This window comes from Phycodurus eques, chromosome 15, assembly GCF_024500275.1.
Source record: "Phycodurus eques isolate BA_2022a chromosome 15, UOR_Pequ_1.1, whole genome shotgun sequence".
In the NCBI taxonomy this organism is placed as follows: domain Eukaryota; kingdom Metazoa; phylum Chordata; class Actinopteri; order Syngnathiformes; family Syngnathidae; genus Phycodurus; species Phycodurus eques.
Window position 1 is genome coordinate 18,872,940 of NC_084539.1, and position 20,027 is coordinate 18,892,966.

Below are 20,027 nucleotides of genomic sequence, written 5' to 3' on the forward strand. Positions count from 1 at the left end.
CACAGGGCGGCACGGTGGAAGACAATTACTACGTTTTTTTTATTACTACCTCTCGTCCGTGTAGCTCCTCTCACAAGCACAATGAATACATGTTTAAGGTTATCCCCGGAAACTCTGCCTTCCTCCCTTCGATGCATATTAGGTTCATTAACGACTCTAAATTGTCCATAGATGCGAATGTTTGTTTGTATTTCTGGGCCACACCCTGGGGGACACGGCTGTTTCAACACCCACACTTTTTTGTCTTACCCATGACGGATGTGGGTGTTTCAACAGCCACACTTTTCCCACTGAAAGCTTTAAACACCCACACTTTTCATGGTGAACAGTTTAGACACCCACTATCGAAACTTTTCAAAATCGATTCTCCTATAAGTTATTGATTGAGAAATCGAATAATAATCACACACTCACTATTACTTTAAAAAAAAGTATATATATATATATATATATATATATATATATATATATATATATATATATATATATATATACTAACATGCATTTTATACTCATTTATGAGGGATGGACTTCAATGTTGTTACTGGTATGAATTTGGAATTTGAAGCAGCCAAATGCTAAAGGATTAGCAATCGCGATTAGCATGAGCGTGCTTGTGATTACATTCAGGTCACTCCTAATTATCATGTTATATGTGCTTTACACATCTAACAGTGTCTTAAAAATCACTTAAAAACGCTTCTTTGTCGTTCATCATTGGCCCAACAATGCGTCCGTCAGCAATAAATGTCCGTGTGAAACATGGGTTCCGGCGACGCAAACATGATTCCGAGCGGAACTTCCTTTTTTTTTTTTTGGGGGGTCCTGGCGGAGCTTTGTGGCATAAATTTTGTGTCGACTTACTTTTGAAGTCGACTTAGCCAAGTTATTCCATCCCGCCCTCATTTCAATACCCATGCTTTTCATTGCACCCACAGGGGATGTGGGTGTCTCAACAACCACACTTTTCTTAGTGAAAGGTTTAATAAACACCCACACTTTTTGTCACACCTCTCAGGGAATCTGGATGTTTCAACACCCACACTTTTCACAGTGAACGGTTTTAACACCCACACTTTTCGTAGCAACTGCATGGGATGTGGGTGGTTCAGTAGCAACACTTACCCGTGTAACAGGACCCACACATTTTGTTGCATTCGCAGGAGATTTCACGTGTTTCAACACCCACGGTTTTCATTGTACCCGCTGGGTATGTGGGCATTGGAACTCCAACACTTTCCCGTTGTGAAAGAGTTCAACACCCACAGTTTCCCCACTGTTATCGCACAATGAGCAACCAGATGTATGCGATATCTAAAGCATCATGTTAGGGGACAAACATTTACACTTTAAGCACAGTTTGCTTCACCTCGGATTCACTGCCATTGAATGGCTCTTTATTGTGAGAGTGCACACTGCTGGTTGCAGAAACTATTGTACAAACCTAATTGGACACTTCACAATCTTCACTTTTGTTAACATTTGTTCCTTGCTGCTCCTGATCATTCTACAGTGATATAAACCCCCTAAGAGCCCGTAGCCCCGGCACAGTCTAGTGTTTATTGGCCCCGCGCAGGACGTTGGGATTGCACCGTGAAATTTTTAAACGCATCTCTCGCCACCGTTTCATAACGTGCCGCTAAGAGGTCGTGGTCATTTTACACATTACCGCAAGGTCGGGACGGTGGAATCCGATAACGTAAAGTGCTCTGAGTAAGGCTGGTAAATGCAGTCGGAATTACATCTAATAGTTTTAGTGATTTTTTTTTTTCTTTCTGCTGTCTGGAGTAAAGTGGTGGATATTCTAATATTTTAAGCTAAATGGCTCCATTAGGAGAAAGGAAACGAGTTAGCCCTGAAGACCTTGAACTATTGTGATGATGCATCACAGCTCTCTTCATTAGGGACACCTGCCGAAAGCGTACCACACATATTCCGCAAAGGCTGATTCAAGGCAAATAGATTTGTTGTTAGTGGAAGTCGTTTCGCATTTAATTGAAGGTGAAACGTCTTCAACAAACAAGAAAAGTGCAGTTCCCTTGATTCAACCTTTGCAGATTACAATGACCTGGATGACTGTTAACAGCCAGCCAACTCGACACTCTCATGAGCTGACACCCACGTCACTCACCAGGGCAGGGCCCGCCTTTTAAAGCCACGCACATCCAAAGTCACAGTGTAGAACGTGGCGATGGCGACGACAAAAATAATACCTGCACCTCACATGCATGCCTTAGAAATAAATTGCTATCATAAATATTGAACATTTCCAATTGTTGGCCGGACGATTCTCCAAGCAGATCGGGAAGGAAAAGTTACTGTTAATGCACCCCACAAATTCGGCCCGATTGTGAGCTTAACATCCATTTTTGATGGCAAGGGTGAATTCCAGATAGATTGCCTTTATTGGATATTGGATTCATCGCACTGTCTCCTTTAAAGCCTTTCTCTGTTTATTCTCCGATGTGCTTTTAAAAAGTCATCTTACTTCCTTTTCCGAGGCTCTTTGTGATTGAAGCGCGCGCGCGCGCACACACACACGCACACACACACACACACACATAAACAGTGTCTCCATGAGTCATAAAGCATGCAAATAAACTTCAGGGGCTCTGTTGCTCTTGCACTTAAATGGGAAAGACATTTTGCCTGAAGTGACTGATCTTTTCCGCCGAGCTCGGACCCCCCAAATTCTTCCCCAGCCCCTCCCCCATCCTCTCCAGGTCCAGGTCGTCATGCATTATAGTGTCGGGTTTCCTTTGAGACTAAAACATCCATCAAGCGGCGCTCCCGAAGACATTGCTCTTGACAGACGTGGACTTGTAACGGTGGGTAGCTGTGGGAAAGGGCTGGAGGTGTTACCAACCCGGGTGGCATTCACACTTCTCACCATTTGTGTCATATTGCGCATTTTAACGCCTACTGTAGACGCCATATTGCTTCAGGGCTCCCACGGTTGAGCGGGAGGTGTTTGGTGTGTTGTTTTCTTCTCAGTATCGACAACGAGGCTTCGCATATATCGTTTGTTGACATCCTTTTGTAATTATCTATTTCAAAATTCTTTGAGATTCATTTCCCATTGTTTTGAATAGCAATTGAGACAATATAAAGTAAGGTTTAGATCAAAACAGTACCTTTTTTTTTAGCTCCCAATCAACATCTTGTGCATTCAAAACTTTAAAAAATGTTTCAACACCCATGCAGGGATGTGGGTGTTTCACCATTCACACTTCAATACCCAGACTTTTTGTCACACCGGCAGTGGTTCAACATCCACACTTGTGCCTAATTCAATACTTACACTTTCCCTCGTGAAAGGTTTTACGACCCACACGTTTTGTCGCACACGAGGGCGATGTGGGTGTTTCAACACCCGCAATTTTTCTGCTGTTACTGGACAACAAGCGACGAGCGGTATGCTGCAACAGTAATATTGCCCACGCTATGAAAAAACGCAAGTAAAGGAAAATATTTCTGACTGCCTCTATTCATAGTTAAACAGTAAATATAAAACGAACTACGATCGGAAACAACTTTAATATCATTTCAAACTCATCTTACAACATTCCATTTTAAACATTGCTTACAGATGACTTGATTTTGAAAAAAATGTTTTGCCTTCCCAAACGTAAAAATACCGATATTGTAAAGCAATAACCAGACTTGCATCATCTGCTAGCTTGAAATTTTTAATAGCCACTCAGCAGAGCAAAGAGATACACATACGAGGAAGACTCTCTGTAACAACCCGTGCTAAATTTAGCTCTCACCGACACTGTTTTCTTGACACCAATTACCAATTTCCTATTAGCCAGGGCTTTGGCAACAGCTTGTGACATCCCATGGATAATGTTCATTCTCTCATGCGGCAAAGGTCAAAGTTTATTTCAACACAGCGCCATCGGCTGGATGTGGCGTGACACTGCTTGCCAACAATGGCAAAATGTGTTCAAGGTAGCAGGCAACAAATAAATGGCAGTTGAGTCACAGTGCACATTATTTAACCTTGAATGGGATGGGCTACAAGCAACACCAGATGAAGGCTTTGCTTATTTCTTTCCTCTCCAGTCAGCAAAAAAAAAAAAGACGAGGTTATGTGAGCATCGTGGATCGGAAAACTAAAGCCCAATTGGAGAATTCCCGCTCTGCGACACACGGTCGGCAGGGTTAAGTGGATATAAGCGGCCGGAGATAGTGTTTCACGTGCGCATCGCTTCAGGATTGCTGAAGGATGAGGGCGACCTCGCCTTCGTCCCTCGGCTTTTCATATCGAGCACATATGAGATGATATGGAATGTGATGATAGCAATGAATTCATGCTGGGTTGACCTATTTCCGCACTCTTTACGCCACCTTACACACAAAGCGTGCTACCTTATGCCGCCTTTGAATGCTAGTGTCCAAAACTGAAATGATCCCCGCTCATCCCAGCAGGCCAGACAGGAGTAATTTCCTGCATCCTCCTTACATGAAAGCCAGAAGCTGAAAGCGATGACAGCTGCCCACTGACATCCCCAGCAAATGGTGATGGAGGGCTGCGAGAATTAGATTTCATATTTTAAAAGTCATCACATTTCATTTGGCGAAAGATAGTGTCAAGCTCATATTTCGCATTAATCACCAGGAGGCGGGCATTGCTTCCACATCCGTCATACATAGAAACCCAGCCTTTAATTGGAATCACATAAGCAAATTTCCTCCATGCAATGAGATTTACACTAATGGGACACTTCATTAGGTACACCTGAACACACAAATGAGATGCAATACGTTACAGTAAGTGCTGTATAGACCAGGTTCCCAACCTTTATTGAGCCAATGCGCATATTTTACATTAGAACAATCTCACGGCGAACTAATCCACTGGCTTAATGCTAATGCTAACACATCATGCCAGAAACCTTTACAAACCAACTGATATTGGAACACAAACGCTGCAGCAACACATTTACAGTAGACATTCAATACAACAGTAGCCTACTCACAGCCACATATTCTTTTTTCCTCTGCAAGGGGTTGAGATGAGCTGAGAGGAGCTGAGACGTCTATATTGTACAGACGTTCATTCACATTATATCCATCAGTCTGTCTTGTCCAGCCAAGATTGGCAGCAACACAATGGCCATACAATTGATGCAAAGTCACCAAAAAATGGTTTCAATCTTTTAAATTCTATTTATTTATATAATTACTCTACATTTTTATAAAGTACAATATTCTATTTTTCCTCACGAGGGATTTGATTTACAAATTAAATTTGTATCTCCTGGCTCTGCAAAAAAATTAAAAAAAAAAGAACTAACATGACTGCAGCGTACCTAACTTTGCTGTGTGACTGTCTTTTTGTTGTATTTATGATGGAAGTAAGTCCATAACGGGCAGCACAAATGCCCGTTGAATTGAAGAATGAAATCATGATGCCCAAACTGTTGAATCCTTTACACTCTAATTATGTGACTAGTGTATATTTTTTATGAAGTAGAATACAGTAGAGTTGTAGTTTTAATATTTTAAAAAACATTTCTTTTAATAGGGAAAGATGAGTTGCAATATTATTTTGAGTTACGAGCACAACACGGCGCAAATTAAACTCATAAGTCAAGGCAGCACTGTAGCGTATGAAATGAATACTACAATGTGAAACTTTTTTTTTTTATTTTTATTTTTTTTCCCACCCCCATTGCAATTCCAACGGGCATCAATCATCCGCGGGTTTTCACTATTCGCGGTCCGACCCCAGCGATTAACCGGGGGACGACTGTATGTTTTTTTTTCTCCACTTTGCGGCTTTCCCTCCGTTCCTTCTCGCCGGCGTCATCCAGGCCAGGTTTTGTCGCCGCGCCGCCACTTTGCAGGAGCTTGTGGATTGGCTGGAGGAGCAAAGGTAGCCCGCAGAGACCTCTCCTCTCCTCTCCTCGCCTTTCCTTTTCAGTCCACGCAGTCAGTGGAAGGAGAGCACACGGTCACAAGTCACACGGAGCTCACTCCCACTCGCAACGTGGAATTTGGGGGAAAGCGGCGAGCCACCGGCGTGGGGCGGGGGACTCAAACCGGAGCATGCGTCCGGGCACCGGGGCTTCGATCCACAAGTGAGCCGCTCACGTGTACAGCACACGGACACAAGATTCAATCTGGTGGAGCGCCACAAAAGTGTTTTGGGATTAATTAACGCCGCTACTTTTATTGAAGAGCTGTTTGTTTTATTTTTTTGTTTCATCGTCTGCTATTTAAAAACAAACAATTTTTTTTTTTTTTAAAACAACAACAACAAAAACGAGCAGCCAGCCTCCTCCGGGGAGCGCAGTTTTGGCTCCTCCGTCATGGGCCGCGACGCTGATAGAGACGCCCGGAGACAGGCGAGGAGGTGCCCCCCGGAGATGCTCACCCTGCCGGCGCTGCTGCCGCTTCTGCTCCTGGCCATGATCCGCGCCAGCCTGGCTCAAGGTAAAGTCCGCATGAGCTCTTTTTTTGGGGGGGGGGGGGAGAAGAGAAAAGTTGGGCTAAAAACTCCTCCTGGGAGACGTAAATTTAATAATAAAAGCTCAGGTTAAGCTCTCAGATAATTATGAATATGGGATCAAAGTGTGGCTTTTTGGGGGCTTGATTTCGATGGCGTCATACTGCGATAACATTGTTGTGGGCTCATTTAGTGCTTCAATGTTGACTTGGTATTTGCTTTATTTGGAAATGCATGCTGCGAAAAGTACAGGGAGGGTAATGATGCTATGTACTTGCAGCAACTACTGTGACAAAACAAAACCAAAAAACCCAAACAACTATAATTCTTAACAGTCACAGCAAAAACAAGATTTTTCAAAAGTGATACAATAAATGGACAAAGTGTACAAAGCACCACAAGACAATCACTGTATTTACTGTAGACCATAAAAACATGAATCGTTCTTGTCTATGCAGTGCTGCCAAATGGGTGCCATTTGAATATTGTTCGCATGTTATACAAAAGAATTACTTATAACCATGCATCATTAAAATGTGTCAATCTTAATCACTGACTCAAAGAAGAAAGAAACCCACCATAATGAGGGCTTCTATGGTCCAAAAAGCTATTTATGTGACCTCAACTCAATTGGATTTGTATGTCGATGTCAACTCGAGGGGAAACGGAGGGAAAACATTCCTCATTCTCAGCAAAACAAAGGTGGCGTTTCTATTGTCAGAACATTTCCAGGCCACTCTTTGGTCTTTTTTTTTTTTTCTTTTTCTTTTTCTTTTTCCACCTCCCCTCTCACATAAGTGCCTGCTAAGCATTGAGATAACGTCACAAGCCACGCGGAGCCATTTACCTTCCGAGAAGAACTCAACGGGAAGTGAAAAAGGAGTGGATTTTGGTTAGCTAGCTTAATAGCTAGGTGCTAATGTAAAAAAAAAAAAAAGTTAATTATTTGAATTTTTCTTTTTTTCCTAAATGAACTCAAAATCTAGTACACCAGTAAACATAGTTACAGTATTTCTAAAAAAAAAAGAGATTTTTTTTCCCGCTCTTCACCACTTTGTGAATTAACATCAGAGTGGAAATTCACCTTGCTAGTTATCTGCTTTGCTAGCTAATCTATAGCATTCGCCATTTGTAAACACGCTAACTCTTGTCGTTGGTTGCATACGTTCGTTTCAAGACGTATATTAATATTACCTTGCATTTGCCGAACAGTGATTGGTGGCGCTCTCGTAGTTCTGCTCTTTGCTATTTGTTAGCACGTTTTTTTTGTTTTTTTCTTTGCATATGCATAAGTCGTCAGGCTCACTGACTTGCTCGCAGCAACAACGGGAAAGGGAGGAGTCGTGTCACTTTGCCTTCACTGACGACTCCCAAAAAAAACACAAAAACCAGCTCATACCACTGATGGAAATTTGTAGCTGTTATGACAGTGACTTTTTAAAACCGTATTATATCTTCCAACCTATAACCAGTCCGTGCTTACTTACGTGGTGGCAGTGTGGGCTTATTTGTGTTTGGCCGTGTGTCACCTGCACAGTTCTGCCGCACTAATTGACAAGTGTAATTCGGCAACTTGGTGCTGCCTCCACGAGTGTAGGCAGTGATTGTTTAACAACTTCCGGCATGTTTCCTTCCCCCAACTTTTTTTTTTTTTTTTTTTTTTTTTTTTTTTGAGGCATCACAGAAGTTGAAGCTTTGAAAAAGGCGACGCACGCTTGCATTTGGCAACCAGCAGCCTTATCTGGCCGTTCCAGACCTTCATCTTGCTCCTGCATTGTTAATGAGCGAAAAGAGGGAAAGCAGGAGTGGATAATGGGTCTGGTTTCTTTTAACGGGCACGTTGCAATGACATAATACCCACACCAGAGCCCCAGAGATCCCCCTTCCCCACCCTGTGTCATTGACTTGATGGGAATAAGGCCCTTCTTCTGGCCATTAAGAGGTCGATACGGCAGAACATTGTCTTAGAACACTATAATTAACAGGCTAATTTAGGTGCACTGATGAGCTTGACTCGTTTTTCAAATCGCTGGAGATTCCCATCTTTAGTGTAAAAGGACTGCACAATCCAAGGGATTCACTGGAACACCTTTGTTGCTTAAGCGGAGTACACGCATACCGATAATCGGGTCAAATTTGAGCATTGTCCCCTCCCTTCGAATCAAAGTCACCAAAGGCACGATTTTTTTTGGGATGTACATGACTGTTTATCCTGTGGTGTGGGGCGTGTTAAGAGTGTTTTATTTTATTTGTATTTATTTATTGAATTATTGATTTTTTTTCCTTCAATATTTACAATTTCTTATGTGTGTGCTTAAGCCTCAGATTTGGAGGAGAGATTTTTTTCCAAACTTAAACGTTAAACCTGTTTAATATTTACGATTGCAAATCCTTATGCGTGCGGTCAACGCTGATTGGAGCGAGCTACAGCCTTCTTGATTGTGATGTGAAACGTAACGAGAGCCAGGGAAGCGACTTGAAGCTACCAGATAAGCTAACAGTCAGCCTGGCTTATCATCTTTCTTCTTCTACTACTATTTTTTTCTTCTTTGTATTTTCTGGCAGTCTGGATTGTTGGTTGGAATGGTTGTGTGTGTGGTGAAGACGCTGCAGCTATTGAGTATTTTTAGAATCGATTTTTCTACTGATTATCCCATTGAGTGATTGGTGAAAATTACACTTTGCGGTATTTCCACATCGTGTGGGGTCTCTCACATTTTAAAAAATCCGTATGTCCGTATACCGCTTCATTAGGGGGTTCAAAGAGCCCAGGATTTTGGTGCAGATCGGGATGAAATTTTCCTCTTAATTTCTCAGCATGAATCTTAACGATGACATTTCAGTTTATGTGGGAGGTGCTCCACTATGTGGTTCTAATCTAGCTCAGCTCTGCTGGGCCTTGGTGGAGGTCCACTGGGAGAGCCATTCAAGTTTTATATTTGTGTGCAAAATACGTTTAATCTCATTTTAACTTGTACCGACCGTACTCTTCCCTCCCCCATCGTCATCCCTTCCAGTTGTGAGTGAGTTCTGGGAAATAAGAGTTCTCATTAACCTTCTGAACTGGTGACAAAGAAGACAGGTTGAGGCGGAGAGAAGCTTCCTGAGTGGTTGCCGGGCGCTCCATGACAGCATCTTGATTGGAAAGCCTTTGTGCAAGAACAGATGTACTTCAGGTGTCTCCGGCAGGGCCCCTCGAAAAGCCCGGGTGCGTACGTGTGAGGCTTAGTGTAATAATCCGGTTGGACGCAGAGTGAATACCTCAAAACGTTTGCGGTGGTTAAGATTTCATTAGCCGTGACGCTCATAGAAAGCTACAGTTACATCTCTGATTTTATGTACGGTGTTTGATATGGTATTGTAAGAGCATTTTCAGCCAAAGCAACAGGTGGCACTATAACCCCCTCACTGTAATTCATTTCAGCCAATCACAAGCTTCAAGAAGGTAATTCCTGCAAAAGAAGGAGTAACAACAATGGCCAATCAATTGAAGAAAAGGTCAATCATACAAAAAAAAAAGAAGTGATAAGTGTGTGAAAGGAGTCTAGCAATAAACAACAACATATTTTTCCCCAGTGACACAGCCACGCAGGGCTTTGGGCAACCTTTGTGCTGGCAGAGGTCTTGGAAAAACGCAGTCACTCTAAAATAGAGTGTGGTCAAAAGCCCAAAATGCATAGAAAAATACTGTATATTATTTTTAGAATGACCCTATTTTTTTGTGCTCAGAGCCAAGGAGCATAAAAGGAGAGGATTAAAAATGTAATCAGTCACAGTTGCGCAAAGAATTTCACAAATTTGTTCATTTTTGTTGATTTCTCAACAAACAAAGTTGTTGTTTACTGGCTGGTATTGTACATTATGGCCACTAGTTAGCACTGTAATTGTTCCTGTTAACCCTTCTGTTATCTTACTGGTCGAACTGACTCATTTTACAGTTGAAAAATCCATCTGTCCATCAATCCACCCGTTTTCTGTACTGCTTATCCGTTTTAGGCTGGTGGCTGTGAAGGAGCCTATCCCAGCTGACTTTGTGCGAAACGCAGACTGCACCCCTTAACTGGTTGAGAGTCAGTCGCGGGGCACAAACTGTATAGCGACAGACAAGCAACCATTCACAGTCACCGAGGGGGAACTGAACCCACGCTGCCTCCACCCAAGTCAGGCAAACGTACCACTGCACCATCAGTCACACTTTGAAAACCTTGAAATGAGACATTCAAAATGGACAAAAATACATTATGATACATGAGTTGTACAATCTAAAAATCTAGACAAAAAATATTTTACAAATGCAAAAAAAAAAATCCATTCTCCTTTCCTTATTTCTTATATCCATCCAACCAATTTTCTATACTGTATATTTGGAATGTCCTGCTAAAAAAATTTTGTACCTGAGTCACTCGTTTTTGGGTATTGACATTGCCGATACCTCAGCAATGCATTAAGAAGGGGAAAGAAAAGTGTGTTCATTCAAATGGTCTCAATTTGATTAATTCTGTGATTTGAATAGAAGTATTCTTTGTGAATAGTCAAATAGGATTGCGCCATTGCTAAGTTTATGAGTTGTGAAATCCGAGTTAAAACACAAGTAGATCAGGAGAGCAAAACATAGAGGTTTATTGTTTGGTGTAAAAAAAACAAAAAACAAAACAAAAAAAAAAGATGTTGACTTTGACTAACACTAAATTTATTTTGATGTGCGCCTGCGGGGCAATGATGATTACGTCGGGCGGGCATTAAGTTCAGCTCAGGGTGCCGGTCAGGCTTTTGTCCCCCCCCACCCACACACACAATGGCGTTCTTATGCTCCACTTTGATGACGCGTCCTCTGGGGGTTGTTGATGGGCGGAAAAGTTAAAGGATGTTTAATATATATATAGTCTCTAAAACGCTGTGACTCAATGCACTTTAAGACTTTATGATCTCGCTTTGACCGGCCTGAGAGCTGCCCCTAAGAACGCCGTTAAAAGCGACTGTTATTTCTATCATTATGATTCCTGCAGGCTTCCCCGCCGCTTGACAACTTGTTCCTCAGGGGGCGCTAACATTACAACCGTAGCGGTCACTCTCCAAGCGAGGCTCTGCGTGCACAATGAGCACATTGTGCACGCAGGGAAACAGCACTTAGGAATTACCTCACACGATAGCCCTTGGCCGACCTCGGCGGGCTTCCAGCGTGACGCGATTAAAGCCGCCACCGGGATGTAATTGAGGGGATATTAAGATTCCGCATTGTGTTGCTCAGGTGAAGTAAGATGGCATTGAGTAAACAATATGCTCAAACTGGTAGGAAAGGGGCGAACCATGGGTCAGAGGTGCACGGCGTTGGCTGGTAACGAGTGATAATTAATGAGGAAAGAACGTCTGCTGAGCTTGCTGCTTTCCCCCTGCACTTGATGCCGTGTATTTTTTATGAGGGGGGGGGACAATAAGAAAACATATGTACACTACTTTAGGACTTGCAACAGTAGTTGTGGCATTTTATATCCCCCCCCCCCCACCCCCCGCTAGGCAAGATGGTGAAGTTCAAATTCAAAGTAGGAATTCATAGTTTTAGTCTTTGGCCTGGGCTGACTATCAATCGGCAGATATTTTGCTTATTTATTTAATGATGGACTCACTTCTAATGTAGCAAATATACACCATATTTAATGTTCTATACACCTCTAATGTAGCATATCTACACCATATTAATCTTTTGCAGTGGTTCTCAAAGTGTGTAGTTAATCACTAAATTAAATGTAAGTGTGCATCATGTTACAGTGGCTTTTTTGTTTTTCAAGTACAGTTCAGTTGTATTTAACATTTAAGCGCAATCTATTTGTAGTTAATATTTTAGAACTGTTTGTTTGAAAACAATTGGGTACCATTTTTATTTATTTATTTTGCGCAATACGTTTTAATTGAATCATCATTATTCAAGCTGCACTTGCATCTGCAGATATCCCATACATATCCCATTTTTATCCACATTTGAAAAAGGCTTGCTTCCGAGCAGAAGATATGTAGCTTTTTTTTTTTTCTACGTACGCTTCCGTGATGCATTTCCCAATTGTGCCACTCACCGATAAAAGGGGGCAAAAAAACAACACAGAATTGCAGCGTAAATCAAGTCTGATGTTATCCGAAAGCTGTCCAAAAGTGATCTCATGATGGTCTCCTTCAAAATAGTTGAGACTGAATTAACAGCACCTCTGATGATGGAATTCATTTTTGCCTCACCTAACGACTAATTGACCGTCAATCTATCATTTCCATGACTTGTCCTGAGCGCATTCTTCTCATACGGAAAGTTTGAGCACCAACTATATGCCATCGAAATGTCATTTGCTGCAACTGGAATGAATGAGCCCCTCTCTTACAGGGCAAGTTTCACTTAAATCCTCCCTTGGCTCCGCCACGCTCAAATGATGATGTCACTCCAAATGGCTGTTATATTTTCCAGTCTGAAATCTGTCAAATTTCAAGTCATTTAAGTCTCAGCTTTGGAAAACCACCATATTTCATTTACAAACACCATCCTGACGTAAGGACAAGCCTGAATGTAGCTCCTGATGAGGTGTTCAGTTGTATACGACTGCACCCACTGGTGGAAACATGCCTTTCCCCCCCATTAGTTTTTCTATGTTTGGTTTGATATAAAGCCACAAGAGGAGCTAAACTCGACATTCCTGATTGCTTTCGTGTCGATTGCCTTCCTGAGAAAGGCTCAAGAAAGATGGCGCAACGCGATGGCAAAAGATGGCGAGGACACAAAGGAAGCAAATGGAACAGACAGATTAGCGCGGAGAGAGACGAAGAGGAAGGAAGGGAGGCGGAGGTTGACGGGGAAAAAAAAGAGGTAGGGAGCGATGGACAAGTGTGGGGCAGGAGTAGTGGAGGGGGTAGAGGGTGACATTAATCACCCCAGTGTGACACTTTCCACTACAGGGGAGCAACGTTCACTTCTATTAGCAGTCCATTAGCACGGATCGCCACAAGTACTTGACAGCCAGAGCGGAGTAGCTGACCTGACATATTGTGAAAGATTAAATTTTGAGTACAGTGCTGCCCGACTTGAGATACGAGCCTTTGTTCGGCCAATTCTTTGCTTTGACTTGGGAGCAATTATTTGAGATACAAGGGCTCTATGCTGGCAGCGAACTCAACCCACTTCACAACAAGCAGAAGTTTGGAAGAGAGTGAACAATTCTTTATAAAAAAATAAATAAATAAATAAAGGCCAATTTTAAAACACACATTTGAACAAACTGTGCAGCAACACGTGTAGACAATAGCCAATATAACAATGCGCACAGGCATAGATTGTCACGGGGAGAACATGCAAACTCCACACAGGCGGGGCCGGGGATTGAACCCCGCACCTCAGACCTGTGAGGCAGACGCTCCAACCAGTCGTTCAACGTGCCGCCGCATACTCAAATCCATATAACTGTATTCTTTATCTGAAAAACTACTAATATTAATTGCAGCTTAGTTGGGAATGTATTTTTCTATGTTTCATCATGTCTATATGTTATACTGCCCCCTGGGGGCTGAGACGCGCACACCAGATGCACAATGCCCATTCAATTAAAGCATGAAATCATGATGCTCAAACTGTCAAATTGTATTGACTTGTTATTGCTGTATGTTTTTATATATCGTACAATACTGGAGATTTTTCAAATTTAAAAACTAAAAATACAAAAAATGTTGGGTGGTTGGAATGGATCAACGGCATTTCCATTCATTCCAATGTGGAAAGATGATTTGCGACATGAACTCAATTGAACTGGTATGTCAAGGCACTGCTATGATATGCTGTGGTCTCGCGTGCTTTCTTTTAAGTGTCAAAGAAAAAAAGCAAAACAGGCCCAGAATGAATCCTGCATTAAGGCTGTAGAGGCTCCACTGCAATGTGCGTGAGCGAGGCAATATTAAGACACTTCGCTGCACTTTTTTTTATAATGAAAATAATTGTCTAATACGCCCCGACCGCAATCAGGCAGCAGGTCGAGATGGGAGTGGGGTGCGGTGGTGTGGTGTGACCTCATTTTGTACCTACGATCAGAAAATGGCCCTTCAAAGCGTACGAGGCCAACATATTAGACATAGTCATCCCTCATTCAAAGGCCTGGTTGGCCTCTTTACACACCAAAGAGCTCTGTCATTACGGGATGCCTGCCAAAGGGGGAATGTGCGTGTATGGACCACTGTCCCTGCTCTTGATCTGCACTTCATTTATGATTGGAGATCAGAGCAGGAATCTGGATGGGGTGGTGGTTGGGGGGGGCAGAATGGATGGAATGAAGGACACAGCCGGGGGGAGGGGGGGGGGGGATGATTACTCGTTAAGTGGCCCTCCTCGTGCCATTACAGGCAGTGGGGGCTGACAGAGCACATCGTGAGCGAGTATAAGTGCACACACCACTCTTCCCCTTTAATTTGGCATCCTGACCTGCAACCCCCCACCTACACACACGCACTCACTCACTCACTCACACACACACACCCTGGCGCTCGACCACTAATGTCCTCCTGACAGGAAGTCGGTGGCTGACATGTCATTTTAATGACTAACTTTGAGGCATGTTGAGTCGGGAAGAGAAATGGGAACTTTTGTTTTGCAGTTGTCGCTTCAAATGTGTACCACATGTTTTATTTTTTTTCTCGTGTGATGACTTTATTATGTTTAAAAAGTTGCGGTACGACTGCTTTTGTCATACTGTACGTGAGGAACGTGTCTTTTTTTTCCAAAAGGCAGAGTATGTGATGGATGTGAATAGTTGCGTCATTGTGGTGAGCTCCTGTTATAGGTACAGATTTGTAATTACTTTTTCACTTGCAAACAACCTTCCTCTGATTTTTGTTTTTTGTTTTTTTTTAAATCACTTAGCAGTCAATGTGTTGCATCATATTTTTAATTCATTTGACTGGTTTTACTGTTTAAAAATGTATATTTAAAAAAAAAAAAAACAAGTAAAAATATATAGTTTTCAATTAATTTGACCCATTACAGTTTAAAAAGTTAAAACTTTTTCTTTCAATAATAAAACTAGATTTTGTTTTCTCTTTCTTATACATATTATTGACATTTGAAAATAAATATCAACCCTGGTCCGCTTTAAAATCTAGAAAAAAAATATCCGAATTAAAAAATAAATAAATAAATAAATAAAGTCATTTTCCAACTTTTAATTATATCCATCCATCCATTTTCTAGATGGCTTATTCTTTTTAGGGTATCTTTTTTATTAGTTTTTGAATTTTCAAACACCCTTTAATTGTTCGGCTTTCAGCGAGTCACATTGAATGTTTTTGGTGCATAAAACAACAACAACAAAACAGTCCTACATAACAGTCCTTCTGTTAAGCATCACTGCCCCAAAAAGCACCAGTTGTGGTATGACAAAGAAAAAAAAAAAACCGAGGGATTTTATTTTTATTTGTTTTATATATATATTTGGGTAATATTTGTGTACCCACTCAATTTGATTTCAGCCTGAGTAACAGTTGAGGACAGAGAAAAGGAATGTGTTGTACCGCTGCCATACATGCTATTCTACCTAGCAAAGAGGATTAGGGATTTGGGATGCTGCTGCGATGCTGGTACTTTTAAATATGCACACGGATATTAAAAAAACAAAAAACAAACAAACTGCAGCTGAACAGCCAAAACCCCTGGTCATTTGGGTTGTTGTTGTTTCCCCTGCGTTCATTTAAAGTTGAGCACCTACTCCAGCACATTAACTTTAAAGCGGCTATGTACAAATCTGAGTGTTGTCTTGTAATTAGCAGTTAGGTAGACATTAGATATTAGGCATTTACTACTCAGTGAATTATTTAAAAATGCAATAAAATATTAGAATTTTATTTTGAATGTATTTTGGTGGGATAATACAGCAATCTTTATAATCCAATTCACCTATGATCGTCATCGAATGCACATTGGCTGATGTCAATTTGTATTTACCACATTGTCTTACAAGAAAATTTACACTTAACATTCAGAAAAGTAAAAAACGAAGCTCTTGTGTTTTTTTTAAATTAATATATCTGATGAGTATACAGCGATGAATGGGCATTCGCAGCGCATTTTGCAAACAAACAATGACGCCAAGGTCTGCCCATAGTATTTTGCGTTGGTAAAGAAGCTGAGGGATTTAGCCTCACCCATTTATCGAGTATACCTTCTTCCGTTTAGTGCAAATTCCCAAATCGGATTTCGTCAGTACGAGCCGTAGAATTTGCCCCAAATGGCTGCATCAAACCAAAATGCTCCATTTCCTGTTCAATTTCAGGCACTAGTCCTTGGAACTGTTAAATGCTTCTTGGTATGATAGACATGTCCACCCAGTTTCATGTGGATCTGTGAAACTGGTTTGTGATTGTCATGAACTATCCTCGGGTGGCGATTAATTCATCATAAGAATAATAATCAGTGATCCCAAAAGGGCGTTTGCCCTGCCTGGTCCGCAGGCGCTAATAACAGGATTTTTCCTGCTTTTAAAATTCGGTGGCGGCAACCTCCGTCTGATTTCGGACCGAGTCTGGCTCTAAAAGCTTTGCCGTCGCGAAAACTGTTATTACCTGACCGGCGTTGTACAAGTTGGGTTATTTTTAACTGCAATTACGGCGAGGAATCGGGAACAGTTGGCTGTCTCTCCTAAAACCCTCATTTGCTTTTGTCATTGTGTCCGCCAATGTTGTTGCAACTCAAAGAGGTAAACAGATGTTTGTTTTGTAACCAAGAACGTATCTTAAACGAGCGTTAACACCCTCTGGCTTGTTAGAGATCTGTTGTAGTATTTTTTTATTTCATAAAACGTTAAAAAAACAAAAAAATGGATGTCATACATTACAGAGTGTTTTTTTTTTTTTTTTTGAGACCGCTGGGGGCGGGACATACGGCCCTGGAATGGTACCGCTTAGCCAGGAAAAAACCCTGAACGAGAATAGTGACAATATGGGATTTTTTTTAAAAAGCACTTTTCCAGTACACAATGCATTTTTATCTTTGCCTTCAGTTTTGAAAAGCAGCCCCAGCAAGCACATATCCTATGTCCTCGTCCCTGAATCTCCTTTGCTATTCAAGGCAGGCTCGATACTGTTATCTCGAGCTCTGATGAGTCGGTCCATCCTCTCTCCCGAGGTGGAAAATAATTGAGAAGCGAATGAGGGTGACGCCAACACCTGAGTCACACGGTGCCCACGCGAAGCCGTCGGCCCGCGCCTATTTTTCCTTCCACCGAATAAGCAGCCTTCGCTCTCTTTCTCTCTCTCTCAATCTCAATTTCGCCGGCTTCTCACTCTGATTGACAAAGCTAAACCTTTAATCCTGGCTTTGCCCTGTCTTGTGCCGAATCGCAGGCGCACCGGCGAAAAAGCAAATATATAGAATCCCCTCTCTGAAGAATTACAGCGGCATTGGTGTGTAATGAGTTACTCCGTGTGGAAACGTCCACACATGTAATGGACCCGCGGCTGGTGACCAGACCCTGCGTTAATATCGGGTCAGGGTGGCTTGTGGTCAATGTATGTCAGTAAAACAGACAGACAGACGGGGGAGGAGGAGGAGGAGGAGGAGGAGGAGGGGTGGTGGGGGGGGGGGGGGCACTGGTCCCAACTGAAACACGAGAGCAGGACCCCCCCCACCCCACCAACCCGTTTCCTGTCTCCTCTTTATCAGCATCCTCATCTCTGTTATTTCAGCGCTCTTAAACCGGCCCGCCGCTGATAAATGTTTGCTACTCTGTGTTTGTTTTTGGGCCTTTTTACAAGGCTCGCACGAGGAACTGTATCCGTCCTCGCCGGTCCTTGGGTCGGCTTTGAGGTGACTGCAAAGGAAGGGGGGGAGAGACGGAGGGAGGGGGAGAGAGTTACAGCCTCTGGTTTGCATTACGGATCGTGCGGGATGGACACTGTTTGCGCTTTTGCTCTAAACTTGTATTGGACTTGAGCGGAGAGAACGTGAGAGGAGGCGTAATGTCACTTTTGCGCTCAATTCTACAAAGCAGAGTGTTTCTTGCATGTGCAACACACCCGTTAAATAAAGGAGCAAAAGATAAAGAAGTATCAGGAAGATCAGAAAAGACCTCATTATAAACTGTTTCAATCGGGCTAGCAATGCCATTATAAATCATTTATAAACACTTGTTAATGATGTACAATAGGTCAAAATGGGGAGTTAGCAGTGTGAGCTAGTTGTATTTATTTATTTTATTTGAGACTTTCTGGAGGTAGATATTCCGAAATATTTTCAGCAAAGCTCCTGAAGCGCTAGGTAAACAGGCCAGCGCGTGGCTGCGAGGCTGTGCCTGCTATGAGTGTGTCAGCAAGCGCACGATAAATGATTGGCACCTCATCTGTTACGCCAACTGTTTGTAATGGGTTGTTTTTCCTTGGGCGGGGTGGTTTCTTGCAAATAAAATTAGAGGCACAAGATGGCGCCAGAGAGGGCTCGTTTATTTATTTATTGATTTATTTTTGTTCCATTTTTGGGGGGAGAAAAAGATGCAAAAAGCCAAAGAAAAAACTTTTGTTTCCTCTGAAATTTTTGAATTAGCTCACAATTTGGCAAGCTGCCGTTACCCTGTATAGTTATCTGTTTGATATCTTGGAACTTAATATCTTAATGAGGAACTAGCATGTCAACTGGCACTCGGAGCCCCATTGTAAAGTATAGGCAGATATTATTAATGAGGTACTAGTACTAATTTATAGCCGAGGCAAGGGTGCTCAAATTTTTAAGTGGCACTGAATTAGTTCATTAAGATTGTAATGGCAGGTTTGTTTATCACATTTGTTTAGTTTTCATGGAAGAAAAATCGTAGTTATGAGAATAAAGATGTATTTTTTTAGACTTTATTAAAAAAAATTTCAACATTTTACTCTTACCCATTTTCCCATTTGTTTTCTTTTCAGAGAGACCAATACTTAATTTTACACAAAACAATTTAACAATTTAAATAATATTTTTTTTATAAGTTAATTTTATCATTTAATTTTTTTTTTTAATGGACAACATTTCACTGTTCTGTTCTAGTTTCAAGCATTTCCTGAAAAATCTCTATTAAAACTGCTTTATTACTTTCCCTTTCCGCAACTTGCCTTTTGCAGGCGATCCACGTTTCGGGTGAGACCCGTTCTCGGTTCAACTGTGTCTATAACAATCGTCCTGGTGAAATCCCAACGCTTTCTCACTGCTCAAAGAACACTCTTGTAAAAATAACCATAAAATAAAATTGAAAAAAACAACAACACTTTTTTTTCATCTTAAGGGCGGGACGTGTTTCTAAGGCGAGCCATTCTAGTTTCAACAGTCTCCTTCATTTACCTTCTTTCTTCACCACCATCAATATTTGCATTTTCAAATCCAGCATGCTCCTGTTTTTCTTAGCTTTCCTCTACGCGGACGCAGTTTTGTTTGTCTGCATATGGCGGCACTGTGCTCGCACGCGCGTGTGTGTGTGTGTGTGGGTCAGGGGGGAGCTTCGCGTGTTTATTCAATAATAACAGAGTCTGAGAAAGTCTGTTTCAGATAAATCTGTGCGACTACCACACCATTCATCCTCAGGAAATCAAT

At 41.9% G+C, this 20,027-nt stretch overlaps 1 protein-coding gene across 4 annotated transcripts in view; it reads left to right on the plus strand.

Moving 5' to 3' along the window:
• Positions 1-2,643: 2,643 nt before the first annotated feature.
• Positions 2,644-20,027, plus strand: part of unc5cb (unc-5 netrin receptor Cb) — a 141,924-nt gene continuing 124,540 nt past the window's right edge. For 2 of the 4 annotated variants that reach the window (XM_061698867.1, XM_061698868.1), the window contains exons 1-2: positions 2,644-2,828; positions 6,282-6,444. In XM_061698867.1, the coding sequence (XP_061554851.1) occupies positions 2,736-2,828; positions 6,282-6,444 (256 nt within the window). In that variant the 5' untranslated portion in view covers positions 2,644-2,735. Of the gene's footprint in view, positions 2,829-5,804; positions 6,445-20,027 lie in introns of those variants that run through there. The other 2 variants (XM_061698870.1, XM_061698869.1) reach the window with 2 other exon arrangements.